Genomic DNA, 12,873 nt, shown 5'->3' on the forward strand with positions numbered 1-12,873 from the left:
ATTTTCGTGTATCAAAATACTAAGAAAAATATTCTGCTTTGGAATATAAAATTAATACCCAATGTTGTCATACAAAAAATTAAAAAAGTTAAAAAATTATAAAGATAAAAAATATTTAAAAATATAATTTTTTAAGAAAAACGTTGTTTTATAAGCAACTTGCAACTATGTAAAAAAATATTTTCAAAAAAATTTACACTTTTTAAAATAACGAGTGTTCAATGATAAAAGAATCACCCGATATATTATATTTTAAATTACTTTATACATTATTAAATAATACCGATAATAATAATTTATTAATATAGCAAACATCTATAATTTTTGAATACTAATGTTATAATTACTCAAAGTTCAATAATAATGTTTTAAGGTGAGTCGATATGCTATACATAATCCTTTGGTTGGGTTTACAGTAAAAAAACAAGGTGAATTATTGACCGAAGTAAAAACAAATCAAGGTTCTACTCATATTGATAATATTCAAGCTATTTATGGCTCAGCAATATCTAGGTAATGTATAACTACTTACTTTAGACAGTGGGTTTCTTTATAATGGACTTTATATTTTATATTTTTTCATTTTCAGAGCTTTGTTAGAAGTAAATGATAATTGTAATATTCTTAAAGTTAAAATTAAAGGCTATGTGTCAAATCCAAATTTTTCAGCAAAGAAACAGATTTTTATATTATTCATAAATGATCGTTTGGTTGATTCCCAAGGTAAATCTAAACATTATAATATATTATATTATGTTATACATATTTATTTCTTAAGTCATTAGAGTTTTTTTGGCATTATTAGGATTGAGAAAAGCTGTGGATCAAGTATACAGCATTTATTTAGCTAAAGGATCACATCCGTTCATATACCTAAGTTTAAACTTGGATCCAATGAATGTTGATGTCAATGTGCATCCAACAAAACATGAAGTTCATTTTTTACATGAGGATAAAGTTATTGATAAAGTTGTTGATGCAATTCAAGATAAACTTTCTGGTACTAATACATCAAGAACATTCTATACTCAAGTAAATGCATATTATCTCATTATTTGAATTCTCGGTATTTGTATAGTATGTGACCTACCAAACAAAAATCAAGTACCTATAGTATGTGACCTAACAATGACAATGTTCGGATACCAATCTATTAACAAGTAAGATATATTTAAAAAAACATTTTATTACATCTTTTGAATTATTTTGACATATTTCTGTAATAAGTATATGTATTCAATATTCAATATTCATCCATTTTTTTTTCTGATATTTTGACATCATTAAATGTATAGTCCTGTATTATTTTATATTTGTATTACTAATTAATTAATAATAATAAAATAACATAATTTTATGATTTTTATATTGATAAGATATACTAAACCAAATATTATGCAATACAGTAGGTCACATACTAAACAAGTACCAAATTCTCTACATAAGTACGGAAAAATACATTTTTAATTTATAGACGAGGTTGCCAATGTCTAGTGATACATTAATAGATAAATCTAATGAAAATATAGAAATTAAAGAAAGTCAAAAATTAAAGTTAGCAAATTCCACAAATGTTTCACAAAATAAAATGGTTAGAACAGATTGTGCTGAACAAAAAATTGACAAGTTCTTAAACACAAGTAATAGTAATAATAGCACATTAATGTTGCCGAAATCAAAGACTAATGATGTTATTACCCGGTGAGTTAATTTATTAAATAATTTTTTATGTATTAAGTATCATCTTGATGTTTCTAATAAACAACAATTATTAATAAATTAGACGGGAAATAAAACTGACCAGCGTGTTATCTTTACGTAAAGAAATTGAAAACCGCTGCAGTGACACCTTACAAACAATTTTTCAGAATCACAAGTATGTTGGTGCAGCTTCTCCTACCTGGTCATTATTTCAACATGATACAAACCTATACATTTGTAATTCTAATAATGTGTTGTAAGTTAAAATTTTAAAATATATGTATATTTATGTTAAATAACTACTATTATTTTGGTCTTTAGACAAGAAATGTTTTATCAAATTATGGTGTACGAATTTGGAAATTTTGGTGTTATAAAATTTTCAGTAAGTTGCAATTACGATATTTTAATATACCACAGTTTTAACTACAAAGCCGGATTCACAGCTGCGTTGTGTGTCGTGTTGTGTCGATCAAATTGTATTGTGATTGGATATTACTTTTTTGGTATCATGTAATAACCAAGTTGCAACCGAGTATACCAAGAATTGAATACTGCTCAACTTTTAAACCATATTGGTTACCAGTCGTAACCATATAATAACCAAGCCCTCGCACGACATGACACACGACGTAGCTGTGAATGCCCCTTAATGATCTATTATATTATGTATTGTGTTTTAATTACATAGAATGCATTATCTATTTATGAGTTGATAATGATTGCATTAGAACTATCAGAATCTGGATATCAAGGAAATGAGGATAAACCAAAAGAAGAATTAGCTCATGATGCTACTGAGATATTGACATCTAGAACTTTAATGTTAAATGACTATTTTTCCATTGAAATTGATAATGATGCAAATATTTTGTCAATACCCTTATTGTTAGGTTCGTGTTGTGGTGATATTAGCTATACATAATTAGAAGTAACAGAAATGTTTATTTTTCAGAGGGATTTCTTCCAGATTTAGATGGACTACCATTATATTTATTACGTTTAGCTAGCGAAGTTGATTGGTCCAGTGAAAAGCAATGTTTTCTTGATTTTTGTCGTGAAACAGCTAGATTTTACATATTGCATCCATGGAAACAACAATGTGGTGACAATGATGATATATCAGTAAGAAAGAATAATATTATGAAGAAAAATTATTTTTTAACTAAATATTTTATTAGGATGCTGCGCCTGACAGAAACTGGGCTTGGAGTTTAGAACATGTGCTATATCCATCTTTGCGAAAATCATTTCAACCTCCAAGACATTTTTTGGAAGATGGCACGTTATTGCAAATAGCTAGTTTACCTGATATGTACAAAGTATTTGAGCGTTGTTAATACAATAACACAGTATATCATTATAACAGTTTATTTTTTTTTTACTTAAATATATGTTTTAACTCTTAGGTTTTGTAAAAATATTATTTATTTATTGTTTAACTAAACCATTTCTGATTTCTATAAACAAAAGAATATGTATTAAATAAAATTTGAAACATGAAATCAAACAAGAAAAATATCAATAACGATGAAAATATTAATTATTGTTTTATTTGTAATAATCAAGCTTAAATGAGCTTTGGTCTAAAAGTGCATTAGTTTTTGACAATGCAGAACATTGGTTAAGATTTTTTGAATATATCCTCAATAGATACCTACATGAAATATTTTTCTTATATTTTTTTTTTTAGAATAATGGGCTTGATCCCAAATTAACATGGACATTATAATTGGTTTACATTAGTTTATTATAATAATAAACATATATAATATACATAAGAACTTTTTTTGAACTTGTTAGAGTTGACAGTTGTTGTCTATATCTTGTTGGTCCCAAACAACTAAGTTATATGAAACTATTGGTCTAAAACTAACTATGGCACAGTAGAGGGACTTGAATGAGTTTGTCAGTTTAAATTCATTACTTACCTTGTCTCTTACAAAACTAATTATTTTATACTCTCTGCACGCGATGTGATCATAATATATTCATATAAGAAAGAGAGAAATGCTAGGAAGAAAGAAAAAAATCGAAGTCTTTATGAAATCAACTGAAAGGAGTTTTGAATTGCTGATAGAGTACGTCAGTAAGTGAATATAATATAGGATGACAACTTCTGGTATGGATCATGGATTTACATTTGTCGATTTAAGAGAACAAACCGAGCCACTGAGGGATATTTTTTATTTGGCAAATTCAAGTAATTTTGCAGGGCTTTACAATTATCAATGGATTCAGTTTTCAAAAAAATGCTTTATTTATATTACCTATATGAAAAACATAAGAAACCGTAGAGATGGAGAACGAAATTGGCGCTGTCTATTACTATTTTAAATACTTATAGGATCTGTGATATAGGTTACATACCCTCCCCCCCAGATACGCCACTGGGTAGTTAAAAGTAGGTAACTTCACAATTACACTTATAGAGTATTTACTATTTAATAACAAATTATTAACTGTTTTGTAAGAAATTCTAGTGTTTCAATAATTAATATAATATAATATAATATGTAGCTGTTTTTACAATTGCCTACATTGAACTCCTTAAAAAACGTGTGGCCTTGTATTATAACTGTGATAATAAGTTGTACAACCTAAATAAAACTTTGGTTAAAATAATAGTCGCATAAGTTATCTTTTTTCAGGCAATATCCACATATCACGTAGCAAGCGCCAAAATGTTGTCCATGTGTCGCCCGTCGACGAGGTCACTATAGTCTGTAACCACGGCATATAGGTATGTCCAATTACTTTTGTTTAAAAAATACTCAGGTAGTCAGGTATATCATAATATAGTATATAAACGTATGGGTACCATGGTCCATGGTTAAATGGTTGAACATGAGTATAATATGCATTTGGTGGAGACGGTTATCGTTTATGGTTGGTACGAACTGTGCATTATTTTTAATTAGTCATTACATTGAAAGTATAGGTATAGCCGTATAGGTGTCTTAATATGATTTATTAAATAATGCAATACCTCTCAAGCATTTAGACGTTTACAATATTTTAGTTTACCAATATCAAATTTATCGTAAAAGAAAACTATCATATTAATTATAATAATAACACTAAAACAATTTCGTACTTTCTTTCAATATCAACAATAGTTGGTAAACTATTTGTTCAAATTTCGTTTGGGTTTGTTTCATTCCTCAAGTACTTAAGTAATATTTAAACAAATATTTTATAATTAAAGTTAGTCATTAATTATTATTTCAATTTTAATAGAAATTAATAACTAATAAACAAAAATGAAATATAACTTAGAGTAGGAAAGGTAATCATAATAAAAATAAATATAACAATCAGATAAAAAATAACCATTAATTATAAATACCTACTCATTAGTCATAAGATATGAATTACTGTTGAACGAAAAAGATATTGTGTTAATTTATTCATGAAAGCATGAAACTGATGTAATGAAGTAGGTATAATATTAAAAAGAATATCCATAATAAATTATCAAGTAATAATTGATAAATGATAATTAATACAAATTTACATTTGGTTGACTATTTTTAATGTAATATCAGGGCTATTGTAAGACATAATGTACCCATTGTTATGTGTTTTAAATTTTACTTTAAGTAAAACCGATCTTTAAATTGTCATTGGTATTATCGTGCAGGTGTGCGTGCTTTAAATGAGGTAATTAATTTATCGTTAAATGATTTAAAACGATTTATTGACATGTCACGCCAATCAAACAGCTAACAAAATGACATAGCTTAATGTTCCCGGTAGATTAGAATTCAATTGGTGAAAAATATAAGTCATCTTTACAAGGTGAAGCTGCACGAGAATATATTCGAGATTGTATAATCTATGAAAATTCATTCGTATACCTACACCGCTACACTCGTTAGAATCAGATCAATGTCAACGCAACTCTCATCGGGTAGGTAATTTTTTTAATTTTGATTTTTTTTACGTTAGTATACATAGGTGATAGGTACGTCTGTTATTCGAAAGAATTAATGATTTTACTGCAGGTACGTGTATATTTTATCAATTTGAAAACGAACGAGCATCGTATTTGAATATTTGATTGTGTTTTAATATGGTACTGTAATTATTTAAATATTAGGTAGGTCGTAGGTGTCTACGGAAGAGGGTTTTGGTGTTATATAACGGGTTGCTTATCTGCCGAGTTTGTTTATATAATATAAAAGTATAGAATAGCAAAAGAAAACTTTTTATTAGGATTAAATAAAAATTCTTTGACACTCCAATATGCGTGTTCTAAATTCTAATACAATTTGTAAGTCGGTCCAAAAACCAAACTCAAAACTATTAAACTTTTATTATATTTATAAACCCACTTACAAAGTACAAGGCTACAACTGTACATAAATCACAATACCTATATTATAATCGAAGTTGACCTATGCATAATTTACCATCTGGTGCCTATTTTTTTTCTTATGAACTATATTATTATATACTTGGATATAATATCGAGTGAAATCTACAAAAACAATATAATATTATTTAATTAATTACAAATACGGCTATACCTACCATCAAAGATATATGTACAGCAGATAATCAGTACCAATAATATAAAATTCTGGTTCCCGACATCACGTGCTGCAGTTTATATGTTTTGTATATTATAAGACGTATAATAGTTTATCAAAAGAAAGGAGACCTTGCATTGTTTGGGTTTAGTTTCCCAATTTGGCAATAAGATGACATATCCAAGGAGCGTTATGCCATTTACATTATTTGGTATTTATTATTCTGTTATTTTTCTGTATATTATATTATATATAAATATATTATAATATTATGTACAATATATACATTATCTATACATTTACATTTTTGATTTTTGTTTGTTCATTTGTGTTTCATACTGTGATGAGTATGTAATCAGATTATATTATTGTAATATATAGGTACAGGATACCTCTGTATTGTGGAATATGGGTGAATATTATAAATTATAATGTTAAATACATTTTTCGCTGCGGACGTTTCGCATAATCGTTTGAACTTTTAAGTCCACCAACATTCAACGTTAATAAAATGGTACTGTTTTGAATAACTAAGTAATTTAGGTTTTGTGCGGGCGTAAACATAACCTAACGTGTGTATACCTACGTATTATAATAGTATGTATTGTATAACGAATAATTGTATTGTAGACACGTAAATTAAGAGCGGGCGTCGCGCGTCGTCTGTTTTTCAGAAAAACTATGTTCATATAAGATATTTGAAACTAGGGAAATCTCAATTTTGAACTTGCGTTTTGCAAAGTAAAAAAATCATTAAATTTTACATCAACGTTGTTTAGGCACCTAGGTAAAATGCTAAGATTGTATTGAATTTATCCAGAATTAATACCTTTGCGGGCATAGGTACAGCGTGCGTAGTACTAGCAGTGGCGTAATTTGGAATTGGTTCTGGGGTGGGATTAGGATATAAGTTTATACTATCGTTCTAGTGGGGCTATGCGCCCCCCCCCCACACTGACCATTAAATCTCATAGATCACAATATTATATTAATTCATTATTATAAATTAATTAAAGGAGGTAAATGGTATAATAATGGTTTTCAAAGACAATAAAGTAAACAATTAAATTAAGCTAAATATATTTTTCATAAATTATAATATTATTTCAAGTTTTCTTTTTGTTTTTTTCGCCAAAATATCCAGTATGTCATCAGGGTTCAACTTAATGTCCCGATGCACTGATAACATCGTAAGTCCATTCAAGCGTTCCTAGGTATTTAAGTTGGTAAAAGTATAATCAATATAGTAATAATATGTCAACCACTGCAGTACTCATTCCATGATTATTATAAGAACTAATCTAGATTATATAATCAATAATTGATAAATAACTAGCATTAGGTATTGCATTAATATTTGTATTAGACAAATTTCAATGTTTCACGTTTTTGTGATATATTTCATGCTTTTAACACTAATCTAGAGTCGTAAATTGTAGATTTATCAGTGTTATGTTTTAACTATGGTCTATGAGCTGTACTGTATTGTCTTGTCATATATTGTAATTTATGAGCTATCGTAGTTTTATATTAGTATTAATATCCATGAATTCTTATTTCTTATCTTAAAATATTTTAAAACTTAGTGCTTACGGGAATTTAATTATGGATATTCTGAAAAAAAAGGGTCTGGGGGGGGATATATCCCCATATCCCCCCCCCCATAATTATGCCACTGAGTACAAGCTGCACAGGTTACGCGTTGTGCATTTCGAATTAAGAAAGCAAAATTGAAAATACCCGTATTAAAAGACCATCAATTGAATAATCATCTCATATTCTCATGAAATTATCGAGTAGATTTTGATGATAGAATACAATATGTTAACGTTTACAATTGTTATCATTTATGGAATGACTCCAACTCTATATCTCTATTATTAATTATTAGGTACCACGTTCGTCTAACGCAAGCATTATATTATCCTGCAGACATCGTGTCTGCCACTCGTCGTACCTCCTGTTTTTATTTTGTCGTTCCCACGCCAATTCCTCTATAGTAATTGATCGAATCAATAATACGCAGTTTGCGTAATATTATATAATATATAACAGAAATACACCCAGTTCGCCGCAGAGGGACACTCATCCTGTTTGTAAGTGATTGTTCATTATTTTTTACCAATCGAGAGAAAAACCACAAGTTTATAATTGTTCGTGATAATAGGTACCTATTTATATTTTTCCCATTAATTGAGAAAAAAATTACAGTTTTATTATATATTTTAAATAATTCATAGACATTCATGGACTGCAGGGGCGGCTATCCTCAAAATAATATATACCTATTGCTGAGGATAATTCTGAGGATCCAAAAACCTACAAACATTTATTATAAAATACGAATTAGTAATTACCAATATTCTATCTGCAGATGGGTCACATATTTTTGTTAATTTCTGAGCGTTATCAAAGTATAATTTATCTAACAATATTGTTTTAAAAACAAATCTTTATTTTTATAAATTAGTTATAAAATAAATAATATTTCTAATTGAAACAACCATTTTTTTTTAAGGAAAAATATATATACCTAACAGACAATTATTAAGGCATTGAAAACAGTATTTAACACGTTGATCGTCACCGGCCGCCGGCGGTCACACGATTATGCATCATCTACGCCAAGTATATTTTTCAGTGTCATTCCAAATTTGTATATTATATTATGTATTCGAAAAAAAGTTTAAAAATATAAAAAATAAAATGCAAAAATGCTGCAAAAATAATAATACTTAATAAGAAAAAAAAAACACTAAACTAAATGAAAATAAGACATTTATTTGTTTTCAACTATAATTCCAAGCGTCTAATAGTTTTTGAATAGATATTTAATATATCATTAGAATCAATATTATTTGAAATATCTCTTTCAATATTTAGTATTGCCAGTGAGGAAAAACGGTCTTGAGTCATAGTTGACCGTATATATGTATTGATACGTCTCATTGTCGAAAATGACCTCTCACATGATGCTGAAGAAATTGGTAAGGTCAGAGCTAAATTTAAAAGTTTATATACATTAGGAAAAGTTGAAATAGTTATATTTTTTTTGAATAAATTTATTTGATTTTTTTGTTCAGGTCCCGGTTCAGGTTTATTATTATAGTTTTGAATACAGTTTTGGGCAAGCATCATTTCAGCTTGAAGTGAATTCAAATCAACTTTCAGTAAATCCTATATTAATTAGAACACATTATTAATACAACTTTAAGTAATAAGACAGTTAGTTAGTACTTTCATGCTTCAGTTATGGGTTACATTAGTTTTATAAGTTTTCACTTAAGTTGATTTATTTATTTACATTTAACATACCTTATATTGTTGAATAAAAAATGAACTTTTTTCATAGTCCAGATTGAAAAAGTGATCAATAGAAATTGCCAAATTCAAACTCTCCGCAGAAAATCTTGTCTTCAGATTATTTACAACCTCGTCTATTATTGGATAGTAAGCATGTACTTTCCAGTACCTAATCAATTAAATTAGTTTCATTATTAGAGTCCGCGTGTTCAGCTGCAGTTGTTGTTGTTACAACAAAATTTTTTAGAAATTCAGGCTCTGTTCTTTTCCCTTTAGATACTATTAATAATGAAAATATGATATATGTTATAATTAGGGCTAGGAAAATAAAGGAAAACCTACAATAAAGGAATTAAAAAATTGCCAATAATGCTACAAAAAAAGCATTTTAACCAAGAAAATGCAACTAAAAAAGATTTGAACATTTTTAAGTTTAGCTGAAAAATATTTTTAATATCAAAAAATAATTTATTAAACACACTTTTATATATTCACACTAAGTAATTCTTAGAACAACTAAGCATAATTTATAAATATTGAAAAAAAATAAATTAAACACCGTTTTATTAAATGTCGATAAATGTCAACGTATTACGTAACCACTACTCCCCACTTACCTATATCTATATATTATAAATTATTCAGAAAACTCATTATTGTGTTATTATAAAAATAGTCTTATTTTTGTTATACTTCGCAGTGCTTAACCAATTTGACATATACAATTTATTCATATTTACAGACTGTAGTGAGTGATAAATCTACCCAAGTTAAAAATGATGCGGAAATGAAAAACAATATAAATGCCGCATTCTCATAAAAACCAGCACACTCTGGTCGACCGCGGAACGACGTATATGTACATAGATTGCGCAAACTGGTAATACGTATAGGTATTAGGTATATTACAATAATATGCTGCAATATATAATAATACAAATCAACTTTTTTTATCCAGTTCGATTTCAATCAACTATTTTATTTTTATGATCATTGCATAACTCGCGACATCGGTGCAATATAATAATAATTGTGTTTTAAGTTTTTTCTACGAATAGTGTGTTCCATAAATGAACAGTAAAACGCACATAATACGCATACCTGCAGTCTGCAGATAGTAAACAATTTTGAATACGTTATCGACAATAATTTACAAAGTTCTTAAAACGTTATTAATATTATTTTTTATTTTATTTTTACAGTAAACATCTGGAATTCCAATAATAATTTATCTCCCCGGAGTTGGTTCTTTCAGCATATCATGTTCGAATATATAGGTCAAGTTTTTAGAAATATACAATATATTAAGTTTGTTGAATTTTTTTTGTAAGTAATTTATTATTAAAAAACAATTGAATTTGTTTTAGGATTTTATTTTTCTGATAAGCAGTTTGTCGTTCTTGTAAGTTTCATATTTTGCAGAGCTATATAAATTTGGTCTTTTGTCTATATCACATGTGTCCACATTTTATTTTTCTTAATTGTGATGTTTTAGCTATTTTAATATTGAGATTTTGTATTCTGAAGTTCTGAATGGCATTTGTTACTTACAGCGAAAGTCAGCCTGCATATCGAAGGGCCCTGGCAGGGCCAACAGCCTTAAAAAAATAATACAACTAAAAGGAGAGCATAATATTATATACGTATATATTATAATAATATAGGTACGTATTAAACTGTTAAAGCTACTATCCTACTATAGAGATTACTAAACACCTTTGGTTCTTACCACCAAGGCACCAATAGTGTATACAAAACCAAAAAAGGAGGGTAAGTGGATGTCGCTCTGCTGTACAGTAGATTACAAGTGGGTCACTGTATAATGGATGGTATGAACTATTAAATTTGAATTCAATGATATAATATCATATACGAAAAATAATAATAATTTGCTAATTTTCGTGATTTTTACATATTTTGTCAATTTTTGAACTTTAAATGCTAATAAAAAAAAACTGTGACTAAGGATTTTTAATATTTTTCAAATATCATTGTAACTATATAGTAGGAGCCTTGTATTAAATTTCAAGTATTTTTACTCAACAAATAAAGTTTTATTGACATAGAAAAAAAAAACTCGAAAACAGATTTTGCGTAAAAATTCCCGTTTTTCCTTAATTTTTCTTTTGTTTTTCACAGCGCTTTTGAAAACTATTGGAAAAATTACTTACCCTCAAAGTACCAACTAGATTCACTTTCCTATCAGAAAAGATACTGTTGAAGAAAATCGAAGCACTTTTACTGTCCTAAAAGGTGATGACAGACATAAAAATAAAAATGAAAAAAAAAAAACACATAATTGTAAAATCAATACATTCATCGTTTCACTCAGAATCTAAAATATAATATTGGTAGGTATTACAAATAGGTTACAAATTTTTATATTGTAGTATAAATTGTACTCATATTATTATGATAATATAAGTATAAATAGGCAAGCCCGAATTAAGAAATTTTGAGGCCCAGGGGCCAAAGTTTTAAATGAGGCCCTTATACGAAAATAAAATATTAATGTATATAATGTGTTCCGGGGTGAAGTGACCAGCCGATGTCATATAAAAGTATACCAAAAATGATAAAGAAATAGCCTTTAAAGAATTGGTCTAATTTGTTTATTTTTTAAGTTATGGGCAAACTTTTTTTTATCAAAATCATATCACGCATTTGTTAATGTATTTTCAAAAGTTTTTACCATTTTTATGTATTTTTTTTTTTTTTTAAGCTATTTAATTGTCCTATCAACACTACAAAAGACGCAATTGAACTAGAAATGCGCTTATTATTTTTATTAAATTAAAAAAGTAGAAAAAAGTTTGCAAAAATTAGCATTTTTTAAAGGAAATCGTGTATTATTCCAAATGATTTATTACTTGGTATGGGTTTTCTGTTTTTTGTATTATTCTGCTGAACTATACTGAATAACACATTGATATACCTAGAATACCTTGAAAGTTTGGTTTTCATAATATATTCTAGTTAATCGTCACAATCTTAGTTTTCCTAGGATTGAGTCGGTTAATTGGTCGTCATTCGTTTAATTTTATACTATTCGGCAAATTTTAGTAATTATAATACAAAAAACAAAAACTCATAGTTAATAGTAAATTATTTAGAATAATGTACAATTTCCTTTTAAAAATACTAATTTTTGCCAACTTTTTTCTCTTTTTTTAAATTTAATAAAAATAAGTAGCACATTTCTGGTTTAATTGTGTATGTCAGTTGATAGGACAATTAAATAGCTTTAAAATAAAAATAAAATTACGTCAAAATGTTGAAAAGTGTTGGAAGATACATAAACAAATGCGTGATACGCATGGGGTTGGTTAAAAGA

General features: G+C 27.5%; 1 protein-coding gene across 1 annotated transcript in view; it reads left to right on the plus strand.

The window, feature by feature from the left end:
- The window catches only part of LOC100161532 (DNA mismatch repair protein Mlh1), a 12,029-nt gene extending 8,785 nt beyond the window's left edge, over nucleotides 1–3,244 (plus strand). Inside the window, exons 4-12 of the mRNA XM_029490003.1 lie at nucleotides 374–513; nucleotides 590–723; nucleotides 806–1,032; nucleotides 1,475–1,701; nucleotides 1,784–1,957; nucleotides 2,023–2,086; nucleotides 2,393–2,594; nucleotides 2,657–2,826; nucleotides 2,883–3,244. Of these exons, the coding sequence (XP_029345863.1) occupies nucleotides 374–513; nucleotides 590–723; nucleotides 806–1,032; nucleotides 1,475–1,701; nucleotides 1,784–1,957; nucleotides 2,023–2,086; nucleotides 2,393–2,594; nucleotides 2,657–2,826; nucleotides 2,883–3,041 (1,497 nt within the window). The 3' untranslated portion in view covers nucleotides 3,042–3,244. The remainder of the gene's footprint in view (nucleotides 1–373; nucleotides 514–589; nucleotides 724–805; nucleotides 1,033–1,474; nucleotides 1,702–1,783; nucleotides 1,958–2,022; nucleotides 2,087–2,392; nucleotides 2,595–2,656; nucleotides 2,827–2,882) is intronic.
- The last annotated feature ends 9,629 nt before the right edge of the window (nucleotides 3,245–12,873 follow it).

The sequence above is a fragment of the Acyrthosiphon pisum genome, chromosome A2 (assembly GCF_005508785.2).
Source record: "Acyrthosiphon pisum isolate AL4f chromosome A2, pea_aphid_22Mar2018_4r6ur, whole genome shotgun sequence".
NCBI classification, from domain to species: Eukaryota; Metazoa; Arthropoda; class Insecta; order Hemiptera; family Aphididae; genus Acyrthosiphon; species Acyrthosiphon pisum.